This window comes from Acinonyx jubatus, chromosome B2, assembly GCF_027475565.1.
Source record: "Acinonyx jubatus isolate Ajub_Pintada_27869175 chromosome B2, VMU_Ajub_asm_v1.0, whole genome shotgun sequence".
NCBI classification, from domain to species: Eukaryota; Metazoa; Chordata; class Mammalia; order Carnivora; family Felidae; genus Acinonyx; species Acinonyx jubatus.
In genome coordinates, this window is record NC_069385.1 from 53229556 (window position 1) to 53252340 (window position 22785).

A 22785-nucleotide genomic window follows, 5' to 3' on the forward strand; every position below is an offset into this window, starting at 1 on the left:
CTGCCCAGGGATCCAGTGCACATGCAAGTCTGAGAAGCTCCCTTGTGGAAGCCTCACAAACTGTTAACACATGGCAGCATGGGGATTCCTTCTGTTCTCAGGAGGAAAAAGGAAATGGAAATTAAACAAAAAAATTTAATGCTTAGGTGTTTAAAAAATTATTTAACAACTGAGAAAATAAACTGATTAAAGAAAATAGAAAGAAATTCTAAATCAATGGAAATATATATTGTCCTTGAGATTCGGGAATATATTTTAAGGTTTGAATTAAATTCTAGTTAGTTAACAAATTTGATAAAATTGGTTTCAGGTGTAGAATTTACCAATTCATCACTTATATACAGCACCCAGTGCTCATCACAATAAGGGGAATATATTTTAATCAGTTAATAGTCCCCTATGACACTGTGATATGTAGCACGTGTTGTGTACTTAATAAAACTTGTTGAACAGGGGCGCCTCGGTGGCTTAGTTAAATGTCTGACTTTTGATTTCCGGTCAGGTCATGATCTCGTGGTTGGTGAGTTGGAGCCCTGCGGGGGGCCCCACACTAACAGTGTGGAGACTACTTGGGATTCTCTCTCTCCCTGCCCCTCCCCACCTCTCAAAATAAATAAATAATCTTAAAAATAACATAAAACTTGATGAATGAATGAATGAATGAATGAATACAACTAACCTCACCCCCCGCCCCCCACCCAAGTCTTACATTTTTAGTGAAAAGTGACAGAGGAAAAATTACAACAACTCATGTCAGGGTTTTCATTAAAAAAATCAATCAATCAATCAATCAAACAGTCAGTCTACAATTTCCAAGTCTGCTCTAAGGTCAAATTACTTTCAAAGCGCATTCCTATACCTTCTCTTTTGGTCACTGTAAAATTATGACTCTGGGGCATGAAAAAGTAATCTTAAGTTGCATGCAAGGAGCGCAGACAACCTTACATGAAACAGCTCTTTCCCCCACACTGTCCATCCCCGTTCCTGTGCAGTGCACTTGGCCCCCAGTACTCATCCTCCCCTATGGGCATTTTCTGCGTTTAGCAGAATCTCTCCTGCCACAGTGCCAGCCAGGAAGGCAGAGGCTACTTCATTCACTTGTATCCCCAGGGTCAAGGGCCCCTGGCACAAAGTAAGTTCTTACAGTGGGTAGTTTATTTCTTACATTCAAGACTGCAGTCTTTTCTCTATAAAGCAAATTTGGAAAACTAAAGAGAAGTTTAAAAACACTTATAATTCTACTTACTATGCATAATCACTGTTGACATATTGGTGTTTTTTGGTTTTTGTTTTTTTTTTCTGTTTCTCCCCCCTGTACAGAGAACTAGATTCTCCCCCCCTCCTGAATATAGCTGCATTCATTGTGTATACATTTGTACTAAAAAATATCTTTTTTTAAAAGTTTATTTATTTATTTTGGGGGTGGGGGGGCAGAGAAAGAGAGAGAGAGAGAGAGAGAGAATCCCAAGCAGGCTCTGTGCTGTCAATGCAGAGCCTGATGCAGGGCTCGAACCCACGAACCATGAGATCATGACCTGAGCCAAAGTCAAACACTTAACCAATTCACTTAACCTGAGCCACCCAGGTGCCCCTAAAAAATCTCTTAATGTAGACTGATAAATTTTTGAAAGATCTTTTTTTTAAAATTTTTTTTTAACGTTTATTTATTTTTGAGACAGAGAGAGACAGAGCATGAACGGGGGAGGGGCAGAGAGAGAGGGAGACACAGAATCCGAAGCAGGCTCCAGGCTCTGAGCCATCAGCCCAGAGCCCGACACGGGGCTCGAACTCACGGACCTCGAGATCGTGACCTGAGTCAAAGTCAGACGCTTAACCGACTGAGCCACCCAGGCGCTCCAGAAAGATCTTTTGACACAAAGGTTAAAATTAAAATCACTGTCTGGCAAACCCCCCAACTTACTTAACCAAAAAGAAAAACAAGGCAAGAAATCAGAAAAACTGACATTATGCTCACCAAGTTTTTTTTAACTATAAATAATTTTAAATGTCTGAATTGTAACACTACACTGGTAGGTAAAATATTGGCAGACACTAGAGAAGATATTAAAAACATCTTGGTTCCATATATCTTTATTATTACTATTATTTGCTTTTTCGACAGCTTTTTATGATGTGGCCTTTTTATTTTTTTTATTTTTTTTTTAAATTTTTTTTCAACGTTTATTTACTTTTTTTGGGACAGAGAGAGACAGAGCATGAACGGGGGAGGGGCAGCGAGAGAGGGAGACACAGAATCGGAAGCAGGCTCCAGGCTCTGAGCCATCAGCCCAGAGTCTGACACGGGGCTCGAACTCACGGACCGCGAGATCGCGAGATCATGACCTGGCTGAAGTCGGACGCTTAACCGACTGTGCCACCCAGGCGCCCCTATGATGTGGCCTGTTTAAAACTTACATAGAATTCCAACACCAAGGCCCATGCAAAACAGTGTCTTGCTTGGAACATTAGGGGAGATTCAGGTAGCAGATGGGAAGTTGGGATTGATGGCCTTGGAAGTCCCTCCTGACCTGGTTCTATAGTTAATCAGAAGGAACAACCTGCCCATCTCTGCACTCTGGAGTGCAGCCTAGCCAGTCTTGACTCTGATTCAGCAAGGCAGTCAATGTCACAGAGAGAGCCTTATCTAATCAAATTTAGTTCAGAACGCGATCGCTGCCTGGCAATCACTTAGCCCTTTACCCTAAAATAAATTGTGTCATGTGTATAATTAATTTGAATGGCACCTTTTATAACCAAAATGATATTTTCTCGGCAAAGCACTGATTAATTTGTGGCATTTTCCTCCTCCTCTCTCTAGTTTTTGGCTTGGTTCGGAGCAAAACGTCTAGGATCCAGATGAAAAACCAAAGGCAGTCAATCCCTCAGCAGCTGGCATCTTGGGGCAGCTACACTGTAGAGGCTTCCAGCTCACAGGGGCTCTCCTGGGCCAAGGGAGTACCCCAAACCCAGGGTCAGAGAGGAAACAGGGTGAGCAGGCAGATATCTTTTTGCCTCTACCTACAACTTTTTCTTTTCTTTTTCAAGCTTATGTTTAAATTCCAGTTAGTTAACATATATAGTCTACCTACAACTTTTGACTTGAATTATCTCTGTGGCTTATGCTCTTTTTGCTTCATTAAAACTGATTGACCAGTTATCCTCAATGAGGGGATTAAAATACTGCTGAAATCACTATTTCAAAGAAATGCTACTTTCTGAGTCACATATTACAGGTTGTTTTGTTTTTTTTTTTACAAGAGGGTGAATAGTTTTTGATGACAGCTGAATAAGAATGTAGCTTCTTCAAAAAATTACATAGAGTACGTAGTCAGAATATTCTGCTTCATCAAAGACATCAAACTAAGGAACAGCGGGCACTCTTACTAAACTCTAAGTATGCCAATGCTTACCTTCCCTGTGTACTTTCAGATTTTAAATTGTATGAATTATGGGTGTTAACATAATAGCTATCACTTTCATGAAACTAGGTCAACAAAGCTTCATTCATTTGTTTTAGCGGCTCTTTTAGAACATTCTATAATAATTGTGTCTTATCTTTTGTTTCCAACTGTTTATGGCTGTGGCAACAAAGCGTTCCCCTCAAACAATGATATCATTTTGTTCGAGACAGAGTTTCTACAGACTTTTATTTGGTGTCTGGCCTTTTCTTCTAACACCTCACGGGAGCCTTCTGTTACCACCTTCCCATGACCACATGCAGCTGTTTCTCTGTTTCATACTGGTTCATAAAGCACCTGGCCATTGTGTCCATGGCCCACATTATCCTAAGTTATTTATTAAATCATGTAGCAGAATCAAGCACCGAGCAGAAACCATGGGGCAGAAACCACAGCCTGCATGCTCTGATACTGATCTCAAGTTACTTGACAAGCTGTTTTGCATGTATTTGCCTATTGTCACCTTTTTTTGAAGCTTAGCCACAGTCCAAATGTAAGCGTTTATTTGAGCATTTTCCACGTACTCAGCCTTAGTTCCTTAGATAGTACTTCCCAAATTCTGAGATGTCAATTTATTACCTTAATTTCTTTTCAAGCTTCTAAATGAACACACTGCATTTCTAATCTTCTTTGTAATATTTACAAACAAAGCGTTAGATAAAACTTTTAAGTGCTACAGTCTACTAGACCAGAGGAAAGAAAAACTTACTGCTAGAATAAGTTTTGCAAGTTTAAGGCTGAGCAAGTCTGAACCAATATCAACTAGTTTATATAGGGTCTTCAGGAGAATACTTCTTCTCTTAAACTTATTTCCAAGCATGTTTCCTTCTGCTAAAGCGTGATGAAGTTGTGTGCAAGCAGCACAAATTGTTTCAATGTTTTCTTCTGTCAGAGCAAAGAGAGTAAAGCGGCACTTACTAATTAAGGTCAAACTTTCAAGTGTGTCAAACACAGTGTAAGTAAAACCCCGTTGTTATTTCCCAGAACATCTTCAAATCCCTGAATGTTTTTTTCCCCTTCTCTTGTAATTTCCATCGACCTTTTTTTTTTCCTTTTTGTTGATCCACCCCCTATAATGTTGACTTATTTACTCATCGGTCAGCTTATCTAGAACACACAGTCTTTCAAAGAGTGCAGTAAAGAATGAATTGCACCTATTCCAGTTGGGTCTGCTTTGTTCCAAATGCTTTCACAGTGCTTGGTTGGTTCAGTCTCAGCGAAGCACGGCACTGTGTCTCTGCCTCCAACCCTTTGTGGCATAGTTCCACTGGCCTAGAATGTTCTCCTCATCTTCATTCCTACTGATTTTGGTCCTTTAAGGCTCTGTTTATATTCTGGCTCCTCCAGAAAAGTCGCAGCCTTCTACATTCAACAAACATTACTCTGTAGCCTGTTTTTTTTTTTTTTCCACATACACACGAGTGTTGTGTTATATGCCCAGTGCTCTCAAACAGATGCCATGCTAAGTGAGTAGGAATTGTGTCTTTGTATCTTTGTATCAAACAGAGCATGGTACAATGAGAATACTGTACATATCTTTGCATCAACAGAGCATGGTACAATGAGAATAGTGTACTGGCAATCTATAACATAGTTTCATATATACTGGCTTTCTAATATATCTGTTGATGAAAACAATGATCAATGTTTTTCTCTGAGAACAATGCTCATTATCTGAGAAAAGAGGGCTCAAATGGAACAAAATCTCAAAATGTCACCTCACCCACCATTATTTACAGGTGGTTATTACAAGAGAGGGGAGAGTAAAAAAAAAAAAAGGCATTAGTTGGAAAATAGGAGAAACCTAGAACATCTTGTTTTATAGGTAGAAGTCTGAGGGCAACAATTTTTGAAAGTGGTATCCATACCAATAGGCATAAAGGAAGAAAATTACCACACAAAATGGAATATGAGGGGAAATATAAGAATCCAAGGTCTAAGATACTCAGTTGAAAAATATTATCTGGTAGATTCCATCACAGAATTTAAAATTAGGAAACCAATCTTAAATAAATACCATAATGTGCTCTTAAAAGCCCACATAGAGGAAGTGTGTGCCTGAAGAAGGAAATGACTCAGGCCATTTTTAGCTCTTTTCAACAATAACATCTAAGAAAAAATTTTAAACCTCAATAGCTCAGTAACCTTCAATGCCTTTCAGTTATGCACTTAAATAAATGAATTTTTGGGAAATGACTTAGACTAACTTTAAATAAAGGGGAAAACCTGAGCTCTATTGTAAGAACGCTTTTGTTTTGTTGTTTGATTCTTCTGTTACTGGCAGTTTCTTCACAAACCCCAAGTCCAGGCCGTGGACCACTCTCTGGTAGAGGGTAGACCTCAAGGCATTTGTCTAATACTTCCCTCTGCAAACTCTTCAGCATGGTGCATTCAACTAGGAGTAGCTGTTTTAGCTTAAAATAAGTTAAAAAGGAAAGGCTCACGGGTCAAATTTTAAACTGTTGATCAAATTAACTTTACACCAGTTGGTTTGTAATAAATGCCATATAGCCTCAAAAGACAACTTGAACTTAAGAGCTTTCAAGATTCTCAAAGGGCTGAAGTTAGTGGGTGAAAGTTTGATAAGTAACAGAAAGCAATGTAGCCTCAAAGTAACTTCTCCCCCATGAGATACTTATTAATTGCAAAGGAGAAAACAGTAACTTCACAGTGGAAAAACCTAGATACCACCTTCCCCAAGTGATCAAAGTTCATATCCCCAGTAATGGACCGGATCAGTATCATGTGCCTTCTGCTATGATGCACTGAGAAGGACACAGCAGTATTCATGCCACACACCTTCCCCAAATGCCTAGTCTGGGTCTAACTGTGAGAAACTACCAGAGAAAACTAGCTTGTGGGGGCAGTCTATAACATAACTGGCAAATATGTCAAGATCATGAAAGAGCTATGACAAATAACTTGAACTTATGATCCGGGATTTGCTTTTTATATAAAGGAAATTATTAGGGTAACTGGCAAAATCTGAATATGGTTTGTATAGCATTGTAGGACAATTTGCAGATATGTAACAGAATGTCCTTGTTTCTTAAAATGTGTGCCAGAGTCCTAGGGATATGGGACATCGCGTTGGCAATTTGTTCTCAAATGGTTCAAAAAAGGAAAAAAACCCAATGCCTATGTGTGTGTGGTGGGGGGGGGGGGGTGATACCGAGAAAAAGAGAGCAAGAGGGGGGAAGAGAGAAAGAGAATAATGAAGTAAATGTGATAAAACATTTATATTTGGGAAATCTGAGGTAAGGGCATACAGGATTTCTTTGTACTATTCTTGAAACTTTTCTATAACTCTGAAATTGTGGAAAAATAAAAAGGAAAATAAGAATTAAAGGAAGGGAAGAGGAGGGGAGAGGAGGAAAGGGGAGGGAAAAAGAAAGAGAGAGGGGGAGGGAGGGAGGGGGAGAGGGCAAGGAGGAGAGGGAGGGAGGGAGGGAGGGAGGGAGGGAGGGAGGGAGGGAGGAAGGAAGGAAGGAAGGAAGGAAGGAAGGAAGGAAGGAAGGAAGGGGAAGGAAGAAAGAAAGATGCTCAAAAGCTCAAGTAACCCAGTCCTTCCCCCATGTACTGTTCTTAAAGTTGCATCTGGGAGAGGGAGAGATGCCATACTTCAGGGCCAACAATCCTCCGAGAAGGCAGATTCACCCACATTTCAAATCCCAAACTCCAGTTCAATTTTCTCTGTTGGTGTTCTCAGAACTCTCGTAAAATCTTTCAGACTGAAGACTTCCTCTGAGACAGGCCTTCGTGCCCCAGACCACTCTTCCTACTGTGCTCTCCCTAGCATGTTCTCCTTTGTTAACCTTTGCCCAGACTGATTGCTCTTGTCACTAGTTTTTGCACACATCTCCTAAAATAAAGGGCCCAAAGTTAAGCTGGCTCGCTAATCTGAGGGTGAAAATTAGTAGCTGCAGAGGGAGGAAAGTCACATCACTCAGTGGTTTTGAGCTGCAGTGGACAGAGATGATGGTCCAGTCTAAGCCACCATCACCTGGCATGAGAACACTGCCGTGCAGAGATTAGGTGGTTCCCCCACAGCCACAGGCTTAGTTAGTAGCAACACCGGAGCCAGAAACCCTGCCCAGGGCTCCCGCATAAACCACAAACACAGCCAAGTACAACAGGGAGCCAAGGAGCCGTGAGGCCATTCGAACCTTTTGGGAAGTAGGTCTTTTACATGACTTCGTTGCTTGCTGGGGAGGACTTACTTACCCTGCTTCTCTGAGGTCCTCTTCCCAAGGCTATCCTGCGGTTTGCTCCTCCATGGAGCACTCATTCCACAATGCCTGGTGAGGGCCTACTGTGTGTGTGTGCCAGTTGCTGAGCTTAGCCCGGAGCCGTGACTACAGCTCCAGAGGGAGCCCATTTTCACTACAGAAATGGAATCCCTAAGGAGCCGCGAAGGAGAGACGGCAGGGGTCATGCTCCTGACAACCTTTCCACAGGTCACCTTTTGCAGAGACCCACTGATCACCAGCCTTTACTGCTGGGACACTTCAGAGTATGAGGGCTGGGCGCACTCCAGGTTGCTTCCAGCTCTGAGTGGCATTCCCAACAGGTGTGGGAGCCTTACAAGAGTAGGAAATACACCTTTGGATCTAGAAAACCATCGGCACACCTGCCACAGATGCCAGTCTATGAGAGTTAGTCAAAGTTTCAGGGGCCTGAAATCTGTTTTAATCTTTCACTTTCATGTATTAACTGTCAACCTGGAGAGTTCAAACCAGCATTTCCTTGGGCGGATAGAAGGTGATGAATTCATTTATATTCCATGGGGGATTTTAGAAGTAAGCTCTCTTCCAGCATTTAAAGTGTAATTTTTAGTCACTAAAAATTAGGTTTGCATGTACTTCATATATACATTATTAGGTGAATAAAGAGATAACTCCATTTGTTTTTGAACATGTTCACAGAAATGGTAGTCAAAGCATACTAAAAATATCAGTGCAATGGGGAACATATAAATAACTACAGACATTCTCAATTTAAAACAAACTTTTTTTTTTTACCCTTTTCTAATTCATGCAAAATTGGTACGATCCTTGTATTCCAAAAGACTTCGTCTACTTCTATTTCTGTATCCTTTTCTTGCAAGTTGGCTTTTGAGACTGCAAAAGAAACCCAGATCAGGAGAAAGCTGTGAAAAAGGAGTTGTACCTAGAGCACCATCTCAGGTCTGCTATTCATCACTAAAATTAACCAACTTTGTAATTAAATTATACCTCGCCCCCTAAGCCCAACTAATTCTAATTAGAACTATGTGTCTCTTAATAAAATCACCTCAAATCAAACTCAAGATAAGATCATGTAAAGAAATTAGAACTTTAAACTCTGGTTGGGACATTGTGTAATGTCTTAAGCTTTGTCAATGTTGGAATTATTGTAAGGCAAACAGGTGGTTTTTGTTTTGTTTGTTTGTTTGTTTTTAAGTAAGCTCTACACCCAACACGGGGCATGAACTCATGACACTGAGATCTAGAGCTACATGCTACACTGACTGAGCCAGCCAGGTGCCCAGGAAGACAGATAGTTTTGAGTTATTTTTTATTTTAAATGTACCACTCTGTACTCTCCGTAATATGGAATAAATAGAAAACTATAGATATGTAAAGAATAAGGATTTTGAAAATGTTTGATGAAAATTTTTCTCAAAGGAAGAAGGCCTGAAGAAACTTTCTTTCCTATAGAAAATAAAATGTCCACATCATTGTGGGGCCGTTGAGATTTTGTGCGGCGTGGTGGGAAAAGCCTATGCTTTGGGCATTGACAGATGTCAGTTCAGATCACAGCTTCGTCACAGATGTACTGGGTGACCGGGGTCTGGTTTTTCACCCTTTCTGAGCCTCATCGGTGAAACAGAAGACGAAAATCTTTGCCTTCGGGGCTATGAGAATTAAAAGACATGATATAGGTAAAGCTCAGAGCCCAGTGCCTAACGTCTAGCAACAACAAATGTGAATTTCATTTTCCTAATTAAAAAGCAACAGGCCACTGCTGTCTGAAGTTTATCCAGCTGCATGATACCAGCAAATTATCAAAAACAGATGCTGCCCATGAATGAAGGCTGTAGAAGAGTAATAGCTACCATTGATCGGGTACTTTAAGATGCAGCATGCCTCTATTTAATTTTTGTAACAATATTATGAGGAGGTGCCCAAATTGTCTCCATTTCCAGATGAAGAAAGTGGGGCTCAGGAGTATTAAGTTACCTGCCCACGGTCATATAGCTCCATAGCCCTTGCACTTGACCTCTCTCTATGCTATTCCACCCCTACAGCAAAAACAGTAAACTGAAAGGTAGGAGGGAAATGTGAATCATATTAGAAACTTCAAATCATGATTACATTTCACACAGGCTATATCTCACTATCTAAAGCAAGACAGTGTAGTTGGAGGAGGCACTGCTGTGCGAACCCTCAGGAGCAGTGCTTAGCCTCCCTTCTCTGAAGTCTGCCCCATAAGGCCTTCACATGGTGCCCAGTCTATACTGGTTTAGAGTCTGTGCCCGCTCAGAGTGGACCCAGTACCGATCAGTCAAGTGTCCACAGTGGGTGCCTAGATCCTACATATATCACATGAAGACTTAGAAATGATAGAGATGGGGTGGCTCATCTGGTTAAGTGTCAAACTTCAGCTCAGGTCATGATCTCTCAGTTCATGAGTTCAAGCCCCGCACCCGGCTCTGTGTTGACAGCTTAGAGCCCGAAGCCTGCTTCAGATTCTGCGTCTCCTTCCCTCCTTCCCAGGCCCCTTGCCTGCTTGTGCTCTCTCTCAAAAATAAATAAACACACAAAGAAAGAAAAGAAATGATAAGTACAGCGAGGGTTTCATAGAGAGGAAGGAGAGAGAGAGAGAGCAATGAAAAGGTGTATGGCCTATTTATTTTTAGATTGTTTTAACTGGGCAACAAAACAAAACAAAACAACCAGCTGACCAGGGAGGCCTGTTAAGAGCACAGGTTCTAGATTCACTGTCTGGGTTTGAATCCTAGCTCTCCCATCTACTAGCTGGTAGACTGTGGGCAAGTCGCATCACTTTGCTCTGTAAAATGAGGTAACAAGGGTCATTTCCAAGTTAGGATTAGGGGTTATTAATTTCTTTTGTGCTCTTGTATTTATATTACTCTTGAGAAGAAAAGAAATATAGCATACAGTCTACACTTCCCAGGTGCACGGTGACGATGTCACCCAGGAGAAGCAGGGAGACTATGCAATTTACCCATGCCTCCCAGTGCACGGAGGCCCCCTCTAATCCGCTCCACCCTGGGAATAGCCATTCCAGTTGCAGTGAGTCCAGGCTTGCCTCTTATCAAGGCTTCCTGATACGAAGAGGGGATGATGTACACTGGGTGTGAAGAGCATTTGAGCAGAAAAAGTAGACAGAAAGGGGTTGTCAACGAAGCTATAATTAAATAGTGTAGGTGTGCTGTCAACAGTTTGCATAGCACAGCTTCACATAATCTGTCTAACCCATAAAGAAAAATTCACCATAATACACAAAGGTGCAATGTCTTTAGGACAAAATCGGTCCACGTTAGTACGGGCTCACAATCCCTTATCCAAAGCCTTTGGAGCAGACGTGGTTTGGGATTCAAAAAGTTTTGAACCTTAGTAAGGCAAAATGGTACACTCACTGCATATTACACACCACCCCCAGTAGGGTCTTCCGGCAGCACCCTGCAGCAAGATATGTGCATATGATATGTGCATATTCACGCCAGTAAAAGAAAGACTAGTCTTGGCCTACCATCAGTTCAGGTCAGGCACGGCCACTAAATGAGTCTGAAAAATACTTCAGCTTTCAGAGCATTCCCAAGCTGCAGCTTTGGGATTTCAGAACCGTAGGTAATGGATGCTAGACCACCATCTCAATCTTTTAGGTCATTACTTTTATGAGCCTACCCTAACCTTGATAAATTACAGGTACGGAGTCTAAAAGTAAACCTGAATATTCAAGCAGAATACATGGCTGCTCATAGTCCCAAGTATCTGACACAAAGTCCAAAGAATGTGAATAAAGTCAACATATATCAAGGCAAGTGAAAAGCCAGAAGATAATAACTCAGACAAATAATTTAATCACCAAATATTTATGGCATACTTAAGTTTACTAGAAATACAGACTCCAAGTCCAATAAGTCCAAATCAGCATTTTTACCTCCCATGCAATATGCTGTTAAATAAAACAGCTCTGTGAGAAACCATGATTATCAATCTGCTTCTCAGGACAAACAAAATCAATAACATGCTCACCCTGGGAAGAACTGAATTACAGGGGGGAGCCAGAAATCACAGAACAGTTTGTTTAACCTTGGGAAAGGAAAGGTTCTTGCAGGCCCTTCCAACTTGTCTCCTCTCAGAGAAGTGAACCAGACACTGTGGCGTAAGGGTTCAGCCCTCTCCCAAGAATCAGTGTGAGCGGTGGTGCCCAGCCCCAGCCTTTGCACGTCTTCCCCCCACCTTGTGCCCCTCCCCCAACTCTGCTTTCTGCAAAAATCCCATTTTATATACTTAACCAGTCTCCATTCTAGCAACTGAAGCATGGAATCCTGTGATTACTCTTTAAGATTTACAAAAACTAAATAAATAAACTTTGCCTCAGTCTTGGGCAACAACCTAATATTTTAGAAAGCACTTTCCTCTAGGTTCACAGTTTGCTAAATATAAAAATTATGATTCAACAGGAAATTGGGTAAGTCAAGCAGAAATTTCAGCATGTTTTTGACGATTTTGCTGTCTCAGTGGTTATAGGTTTTAACCACAGCTTTGAGCTCTGGATACAAAAACTTGACACAATGTTTATTGGCTGATGTTTTTAGCAAGTAAGTGTAAAATCCTTAGCAACAATTCTGATGTGGAAATCAGTCTAAGATTTTCCTGAGTGTTACAGAAATTCCCATTGGCCACAAAAGTCATTTTATTGGTAAGAAGTTAGTTGTGAAAGTAATAAAATACTTTTCGAGCCCGATAGTTTGGTTTCATAAAATTTCATGTGCACGAAAATAGTGCGAAGAATATAACAAACACCTGTGTACCCACAAATAGTTTGGTCAAATATGAATCGTATTTTTAGCCTCTCCCTTATTTCAAAGAAATAAACATTACAGATATAGGTGCCTCCCCCTGTCCATTCCCCCTCCTTCCTCTCCCTCCAACGGTCACTGCCATTCTAAATTTCTTTGTTTTTAGTGTTTATTTATGAGACAGAAAGAGAAAGAGTGTGAGTGGGGGAGGGGCAGAGAGAGAAGGAGACACGGAATCTGAAGCAAGCTCTAGGCTCTGAGCTGTCAGCACAGAGCCTGACGCAGGGGCTTAAACTCACGAACCATGAGATCATGATCTGAGCTGAAGTCAGACGCTTAATTGACTGAGCCACCCAGCATCCCGGGTCACTGCCATTTTAAATCAGGTGGTTATTTTTATCATGTTTGACTTTACATGTCACCACCTGGATCTGCATCCATAAACAGCATAATGTCATTGTTTCTGCAACTTAATGTTTTCATGTAATATTATGTGCACTCATTTCAGTCAATATTATAAGTGTAGTCTAATTCATGTTTCTGATCGCCATATTTCATTGCATGAATACATTTTGCATCATTTCTAGCCTGTGATTTATATTGTCATATATTTTTTTCTCAAACAGATTAAAGCCCCAAAAGGCTGAATTCACACAGTTAATACAGTTTCCTTTAACTGAGCAATGATTTTGAACTCAGGTTTTGAACTTAAGAACTATGTCAGTGTCAGGTTTTACAATTTTTCAAGTGCTTTTACAAAATAATTTCTCGTACAATCACTAATACTGTAATCTATAAATGTTTGGGGCACTAGAACTGGGTAATGGCAAGAATTTTAAGACTTGTAAAAATAATAAAAAATGTATAAAAACAAATGTTGATGTGAGACCAAGTTGGACGAAGTTACTAGAGTTTTCAAACAGAGAGCCAACATCAGACATGTTCAGTGTAAATGTCTTTCCTACAAATGGAGATGCTGATGAGGAAGGAGCACTGGAGACCTTTAAGAACACAAGCACCTCACCTGCTCTGGCTTCCAGTCGGCTCACGTCTGAGCTGCTGGAATATGATGAGGCTCTCGAACACCTCTTCCCCTGCTCCCTAGGAGGAAGAGGAATACGCACACCATTCAGCACAAAAACCAAAGTATTTCTCTTTCTATAAGTGTAGAGCTGGTTATATGTAGCTTGTCAAGAAACCACAGAGAATTGTTTATAAGATGTGGTTTGATACTCTATACCCCTTTAATTATAACATCTGATTTCCAACTAAGATTTATTGATCGAAAAACAAGTCGGATTTGCTTAAAATATTAAATATAGTTACCAGAAACACCAAAAAATAAATAAATACATACATACATACATCCTAAGTTTACTTTGCAAATCAAAAAACTGATAAGGATATATACCACAAGAGGTCACTGTTGCAATAAGAAAGAACTCTGGTATGCAGGAATCACAAAAGACCAGCATTCAGGAGCTATAAGAGGCCCTTCCTCTCTCTCCCTGCACATAAGAAAATTATTCCCAAATTGGTCAGATGTGCCCAAGGTCAAAAAGCAGGGTCAGATGTGGAGCCCAGGTCTCATAATTTCCAATTCACAGTTCCTTCTACTTCATCACAGAGTATCCTGTTTCCATTTTAAAAATTCATTAGTGTTCCTCAAAATCCTTTATTTTTAGAAACAGTCTAAATGTGAAAATATTGAAGGTAAATTCAGGAAGCCCCCAGATGATAATATTCTGTGTTCCAAATAAAAGACTAGTGGCTGGCCAATAGCAGGATTATATTGCCCCCCACCCCGCCTTTTTAAGGTTATAGTTAATGTAGAGACCATCTGGGAAGGATACAACTTTTCTTTAGCTACAGTGATACTTAAAAGCACTTATTTTAAACATCTGTACAAAATTCCAAGGTAAAAAACACTGAGAGCAAGTTTTACAACATTTTTTTTTTTTTTTATCAAAAAATCACAAAGAATGGATATACTTGTGGCCAGGGTCACTCACAAGCATCCAAATGTGTGCCTGTGTAATAAGATTCCTAGGAAATGTTCAATGCTACGTCCTGGCCCTTGGCTTTTACTGCTGCCCTAAAGATTAGCTTCCCCAAATATCACTTTTTTCCATAAAATGTCCTTTTTTTAAAAACATCTGACACTTCGTTTTATCATTTAGTAGACTAAAGATCAAGCTAATCTTCCTCAAAATGTCTAATTATTTCATACTCTGAGACAATTGCTTTATTTTTATTCAGTGTAAAAACACAGATCTGGTAGCAAGATCTCCCTGGAGAATCAAAGAAAGAGTGTGGGTTGAGATGGATCTTCTTTGTCAACATTCTAAGAGTTGAGATTCAAATGGAACAGATCTCAAAGAAGACAAAAATAAAGTAAATCTACCCTATGAGAAGGTAAAATACCAAGAGTGTGACAGGGTGTGAGGCCAAGGAAGTTCTCACACTCATCGCTCCTAGAAATAACAAGAAAGTCTGAGAACAACAGAGGCAAGTCCTTCTTTTCACTATTGTCCTAAGCAACTACTGAAATCAAGCAGGATAGTTTTCAACTAATAGCTTTCCAAAGTCACTGGTCCACTCCCTCTGAGTCATGGCCAGTGATGAGGTTGCCTCCCTAAATTATACCACATTTATGTATCCCCACTTCTGGGTGGGGGAAAAAAAAAAGAAGGGTCCTTTTTCTTATGATATACCAAAGTTCAACAGTGCTGGGTCTGACTAATTCTCAAAAAGAGCATGGATTGGGATTTACTAATACCCTCTGTGATCATCAGTATACAGTGATTGAGTTTGCAGGCTCTGAATCCAAACTCCCTGGGTCCTGGGTCCAACACTTATCAGCTATGTGGATTTGGGCCACTTACTTAAGCTTTTAGCCTTGGTTTTCTAATCTTAATATGAGGGCAATTCCTCTCCTTAGTACAGTGACTGGTACGTTTGAAGAACTTAACAGTCAATGTTAGTATTTTCTTTTGTTCTGGGTCAACAAGCACCTGTCTGAATAATCCAATGCTGGATGTTATTGTGATAAAGAATATATGAAGAGTTGCCCTGAAGAAGTCTAAAATCTACTTGAAGGAATTAAGCACCTTTTTTTTTTAATGGAAAATTCCAATGGAGTCTCTAATCAAGTACTAGACTGTGAAAGTCAGCAGTTCATAAGAACTGGAGGGATGCTGAGAAGGAAGTGATTAGTGAGAGGGAGATGTGGGCCACAAAGTGGGTCTTAAAGAATAAAAGTTGAACCAGCAAGTGATAACACTACTCTCAGGAGAGAAGCATGAGCAGCCTGGTACTCAGAGTAAGGGATAATAGCACAGGGCCAGCAAGGAAGGAATAGGAGGTTTCTGCTGGGACATACAGGGAACAGCTGCCTGAAACTCTGGGTGGAGGCAATGGGCTGGTCTGTTGGGCAGTAAGGAGCTGTCTTAGGTTCTATCGCAAGGAAGTAATGGGATCTGGAGTTGTGCCAAGAACATTTAGGAGACTTGGAGACAGGTAACAAGAACTAATTCTTCGGGGGCGCCAGTGGGACTGGAGAAAACAACAAATTGAAGAGATTCTGTAAATGAAAAGCTGATAGGATTGGTGGTTGATTTCAGGTAGAAGAAAGGACAGAAAGTGCACTTGGAGAAGCAGGATAGCAGGGTTGCCATCAACAGAAATGGGAAGGTTAGGGGGTAGAGCAGTGTGAGGAGTAAAGCACACGTGAGGTTTGCCATATTGATTTCTGGTGAAAAATGGAGTATTGGCAAAGAAGATGTGGAAATCAGGAAAAGAGTTCTGTTAAAGCTCAGAGTGGTATATAGGAACTAGAGTCATCAGGTTTGTGGCTTGGAGACCAGAATCTCAGGACAAGGCCTTGTCAAATACTCATATAAAGGATCGCAAGGGGAAAAGGAGTGCAAAGGAAGAAGAGAAATAAAATATGTTCTCATGCATCTCAAGCATGCTGAGAAGACAGGCATGACTAACTCAGGTCAAAGAAGACAAACGCTGAGGAAGAACTGTCTAGTCTGACCAGGGTATGCCTTACAGGGCTTCTGGGGAGCAGTACAGAAGTCCCACAATAGGAGTGAGGTGGGGAGAGGGGCATCAAGAAAAGAAAATCCTCTCCCTGCCAGAGAAGAGAAGAATGGGTGGCCTTATAGTTAGTGGAAATCTGTTCTCCTGTAACTTGCTGGTTCTATGTACTAAATGGAGCCATATGAAACACATCTTTATCCTTCTTCCTCTTGACAGTCCTTCACATATTTAAAAATGTGGTGTGACCACTTAACATCATCTCCTATGGTTTAAATCCCATGGTTCAATTAGCTACCTCATTAGCTAATTATCATCATACTAATTAGCTGTGTGACTCCAGGTCCATTTTCCAAACCAGGAAGGCTTTGGTTTCCTCATCTATATATGAGGGGGTGGTAAATAATAGTAACCCTCTATATAAGGTTGTCGTGAGAGTTAAATGATCCAATGTGGGATTGCTAGCACAATTCCAGGTACCTAGTAAGTACCCAGTAAATGTTTACTGTTATTGCAGCTGCCATCACTGATGTCAGCAACGAATTTCTCCAGTCCCTCAATGCATCCTCATGGGATGTGGTTTCAAATCTCTTTGCCAGCCTATTCAGTTACTCTGAGTGAGTGGCAGTTTGTCGGGATCCATTTAGAGTCTGGAACCCGGCACTGAGATAAAGGTATGGCCTGAGGAACAAAGAAGAGAGATTCTAAATAATGCAGCCTAGAGCCACATTAGTGGTTTTGGTGGTCACATCACAGTGTTGGTCAATTCTTGTTTTTTTTTCTCACATATGCAGCAAATGCAGATTTTCTCCATCCATGGTGGATTCATTAAATCTCACAGTTATATTTGGCAAAGGGTTCCTGTCTATCAGATGTTTCTGTATTTTGATTCAGTCATCCAGTATAATTGTTCTTCTTCCCAGTTTCCTGTCCCATGTTGTCAAAGACCATAATTAATTCTCGTGCAATGATTTTTGATGTCCAATAATAAAACAATTCCAAAAATCATTCTTTAAAGCTCTTTTGTGAAATTCTTCTAGGAGGCAGAATAACACCATTTAATTAGTTACCGTATCTTCACCTACAAATAACAATAACAACAACAAAAACCTAATTCTAACAGACTTACCCCCAAAATGGAATATACTGGCTCATATAATCTAAAAGTTGAACACTAGGGTGGGCTTTAGGTGTGGCGTGATCAGGGCTTTGGCTCCATCTTTCTGCAGTTCTATCGGTTCTGCCCTTCCTTCGTTTTGTAATCAGGCTGGAGTAGTGAAGAAGGTGAAATGGCTATATGGCATTCCCAGGCCTCTGATCGACTACCGATCAGAGCAAAAGTAAGGTGTTCTCTTCCCAGTCACTGACTGGAGTCCTACATTTCACTCTGAACACCAGAACCAAGTTCTGTCGTCAAGGCAATGCCACACACAGGCTGACTGCTCATCCACCAACCAGTCACAGTAGCAACACCTACTTCTGGACCACATATGCACCGAAGAAGTAAAGTATATTTCTTTAAAAATATTCTAAAACTCAGATTTCTCTATTATTTAGACAGGTTTTTCAATTATTTTGATTAAGTCAGAGTTCAGCAAGCGTTTTCTTAAAGAGCCAGACAGTATACATTTTACACTTTGCAGGCCAAATGGCAAAATAGAAGCTATTATGTAAGTACTTTTGTAACCATTTAAGCGTAATGACTTAAAGATGTATAAACCATTCTTAGCTCAAGGGCTGTATAACAGAACAAAACAAAACAGGTGGCTGGCCAGATTTGGCTCCTGGGCTGTAGTTTGTTGACTCCTGCTTTAAAGCAGAACTATAAAGACATTAAGAAGGATTTGGAAGCGAGGGGAAAAAAAGCAATAAATTTATTTCCATTTGGAAAAAAATCACATGTAAGAAAATGGGAAAGAAAATTTTAAAGGTATGTTTAAAATTTTAAAGCCTATTTAAATTTTAAATGTGCTAATTATCATAAGCATACGATAAAAAGAAAATTTAGCAAATTTTGAGCTAAACTTTCCTTACCCTAAGAAAAAGACACTTCATTTTTAGAATTAGACTCAAGTTGTATAGATTCAAGTCAGGAAGTAAATATTTTAGGCTTTGCAGCCACACAGTCTCTACAGCTACCCAACTTGGCTGCTGAAGTGGGCAAGCAGCCACAGACAATAGGTGAATGAATGGGTGTGGCTGTGTTCCAATAAAACCTTACTTACAGAAACAGGTAATAGGCTGGATTTGGCTCATGGGGCTCAGTTTGCTTACCCCTGCTTTGTAATCTCTTTAGATTCTTTGACTGCAATTTGAGAAGGCCATCACCAAGGAGTTGCGGTGGGGGCGGGGAGGGGGGGGCTTTAATCATGTTTTCATAGCCTGAAGCCCCAGACATATAGTTTCCAGACATATTAGCATTCTGTCTTAATAACTAATGTTAAAAATAGAATTCTACTTAAACAGCTACATACAAACATAACGAAATTGAAAAACATGATTTTAAAGAAATGCTCATACGATCAAAATTTTAAGTCTTCCAAGGTTTGTGGCCCAAGATTTAAAAAGCACATATTTAGAAATTCTACATATAATCTCAATACCCTGTTCGGTAATCACTAAGAGGTTATTCTTCGAGTGGTACTTGCATAAACTTGATTAGACATGGCTTCATAGCTAACCATGTTAGCTTAACTTAGTGAAGCTCAAATTCCCCTAGCTTACACCCACCAACTCCAGTTATTGAAGACAGCACAGGGGAAGTGCCCTGCAGGTCCGCACCATTCCAGGGACTATCCAAAATGACCAAACGGAAGAATTCCCCTCAAAGGAATCTCCAGGAAATAACAACAGCTAATGAACTGATCGAAAAGGATTTAAACAATATAACAGAAAGTGAATTTAGAATAATAGTCATAAAATTAATCACTGGGCTTGAAAACAGTGTAGAGGACAGCAGAGAATCTATTGCTACAGAGATCAAGGGACTAAGGAATAGTCAGGAGGAGCTAAAAAATGCTATAAATGAGCTGCAAAATAAAATGGAAACGACCATGGCTCGGATTGAAGAGGCAGAAGAGAGAATAGGTGAACCAGAAGATAAAACTATGGAAAAAGAGGAAGCTGAGAAAAAGAGAGATAAAAAATCCAGGAGTATGAGGGGAAAATTAGAGAACTAAGTGATGCACTAAAGAGAAATAATCTATGCATAATTGGTATTCCAGAGGAGGAAGAGAGAGGGAAAGGTGCTGAAGGTGTACTTGAAGAAATAATAGCTGAGAACTTCCCTGATCTGGGGAAGGAAAAAGGCACTGAAATCCAAGAGGCACAGAGAACTCCCTTCAGACGTAACTTGAATCGATCTTCTGCACGACATATCATAGTGAAACTGGCAAAATACAAGGATAAAGAGAAAATTCTGAAAGCAGCGAGGAATAAACGTGCCCTAACATATAAAGGGAGACCTATAAGACTCAAATTCCCCTAGCTTAGAGTACAAGTCCACGGCTTCAAGACACCTCAGGCAAAAAGCCTGTGACTTCCCACGGTGGTAGCTATGGGGGCTTCCTCGTCCAGGAGAGGAGCTGTGGCTCCCCTCTTCCAGAGCGAGTCACTGCCCATGCTGGTTCTGGGCACCTGCACCTTCCGCTCTCTGTTTCCTCCCTCACGGCCTAGCGGGGTACTGACACACGGCCGTCTTCCGCCAGAACTGTTGTAACCGCTGCTTCTCAATGGGCTCCTTTGTCCCAGGCTCTCCCCTCTCCCTGCCCTTCACTCTGCTGCCAGAGTCCGTCTTGTCTTCTGCTGAAAACCTGTCAGTGGCTCCCTGCAGTCTACAGCCTCCGGACCCATGCTCCTGCCGCACCGGGCCACCTGCCTTTCTCTGAACCTGCTGCCACCAAGTCAAACATCCTCAGCTTCTGCCGTTCTGTTAGCAAAAAGCACAATGTCCGACCCCGACGGAAAGTGAGCCACAAGAGGTATCCCAAAACCACGCACCCCAGGTCGCCTCCCCTGGTCTTCAAGTCAGAATGAAGTGCTCTCACATCTAAACTCCCAGGGCACAGCTTCCAGCTCTGCTTCCGTTCCCCCAGCATCAGAGTTCATCACTGAACAGTGCTTCCAAAACTTTCGTGTGCATTCACATCATCTGGATATCTTCTAAAAACGCAGATTCCAATCCAACAGGTCTGGGATGGGGCCCGAGATTCTGCATTTGTAACTATCTCCCAGGTGATGCTGACGTTGCTCTTCCAGAGCCCACACCTGAGCAGCCAGCCTGCTGCCGTGCAAGCGCTTCATGGGCAGGGTCCATTTCTCTGTCTCCCACCACCGCCCCCCCAACCCCAACCCCTCAGCTTTGCTTACCGAGAAATGCTTATCAAATGGAAACGGTGGAGTAAGGTGGGACTCTACAAAATCCTCCTGGCCAGTGCTTGTTTTTTCCAAATGGAAACAGTTTTTCAGGCACATTACCCTTAATTTCTTAAAATAATAATGACTTCATTATTTTTGAAAACAAAAATGATTCATTTATTAAATTTGTAAGGCCAGGCAATATAAGAAAGTACAAAGAAGATTTTTCAAAAAACCATCCAGGACCCAACCACCTGTAAGTATTAATATGTGGTAAACATCATTCCAGACATATTTTGCATATATATTCAGATGAAAAGAGAAAAGAAAGAAGAGGGACTTGGAGGGAGGGCAGTAAAGGGCACATATAAATGGGATCATACCATACGTGTCATTGTAATTTTAAAGTATTAAGTATAAATTTTACTTGAATATAACAGAGAAACAGAAACTGAGATGAAACTGAAGGAATTGTAGAACTTCAGATGGATGGGTCTTCCCAAGAGATATTAGTTTCTAAAAGATCTCTCTGAAGTTAAGAAAAAAAATAATGAAAAACATTAGGATGCTGAAGTATTCTTTTTTAAATTTATATTTCACTTCCAGACTGTAGCTACTGACAAATCTATTTCCTCTCATGAAGTGAAATAATTAGTACTCACACTTCTTCCCAAGTACTGGTTTCGGTTATTTACATGACTATTACATCATTAACGTTTCTGTTCCATAGCCATCATTTTCAGACTTTTAACTCACTATGAAAATAAAGTCAATACTCACCATGAATGCCTTTACCATAGCTTCTTCATTTCAGAATTTTGACTCATCATTTTGATGTCAAGACTTTTCTAGAAAGTGCATGTGTACTATAGTCCCCAAGTTCATTCACATCTGGAAATGTCTATCTGTTGCCTTTGTACTCAAAAACAACTTGGCTGGCGATACAGTCTTGGGTTATCCTTCTTATACTTAGAACTTCATTGACACTACTTCACTGTCTTCTGACACTCAGAAGTGCTCTAATAAAGCCAGAGGCAGCCTGCCTCTTCCTCCTTCTATGTGACTCACTTGTGCAGCCTGAATGGTCATAGGATACCTTCTTCCATTTATCCACCCAATCAACAATTACTAATTGAGTGTGTACTATGTCCCGGGTATTCTAGTGCCAAACATTGTCGGAAGTATCTCAGTGTGGAGTATTCTGCCTCAAACTTTGTTGGGACAGGGTGTGTCCATTGAGGTTCAGATTCAAATTTTTATTTCAGAAAGCGGTCTCTTCCATTCTCAATTGGTTCTTGTGAGTACCAAAGGAGTTAATGTATGTAAATCACTTGGAAGAGTGGCTGGCACTTAGCTGAAAGTAAGATAGTACTAGGAGGGGGTGTGGAAGAGGACCCTCTCCTTCAGGAATACCAATGCCATGCCTCCCGTATCAATTTCAATTGCTCCACTCATTTCATACCTTTCATTCATTTATTTTTGTGTGGTTTCTTCTAACCTGTACACCATGTCTCATTACATTTTCAACTGTTTTCATTCTCACTTTATTTCTAATATGACTTTATTCTCCATGTTTATACATTTTTCTTTCATTTCTTGAGAACTGAAAACATATTTTTCATCTCTTTAGGTTGGCTTAGAATCTCTAATTTGAATTCTTATAACCCAAAGAAGAGCTCCTTTTTCCTTTTTAAAAAAAATTTTGACACTATGGAAAACTGTTCTAACTCTTGTTTTTAGAGGGCAGTTCCTTTTGTGATCCATTTTCTTCATCTGTCTTTTGTTATGTTTTTTACATATCTATGCTTGAGTCCTCTGTTAATGCTTGTCCTCATATTATTTATCTTTAAACAGAACAATTTATTTGTTGAAGAATGAACAGGATCCACCAAG

General features: G+C 40.6%; 1 protein-coding gene across 4 annotated transcripts in view; it reads right to left on the bottom strand.

Moving 5' to 3' along the window:
• Positions 1-22785, bottom strand: part of ARMC2 (armadillo repeat containing 2) — a 125729-nt gene that overhangs the window by 72630 nt on the left and 30314 nt on the right. For all 4 annotated transcript variants that reach the window (XM_053222392.1, XM_027057141.2, XM_027057142.2 and 1 more), the window contains 3 exons: positions 13517-13593; positions 8480-8578; positions 4168-4343 (listed from right to left, as the gene is read on the bottom strand). In XM_053222392.1, coding sequence (XP_053078367.1) covers positions 4168-4343; positions 8480-8578; positions 13517-13593 — 352 coding nt within the window. The remainder of the gene's footprint in view (positions 1-4167; positions 4344-8479; positions 8579-13516; positions 13594-22785) is intronic.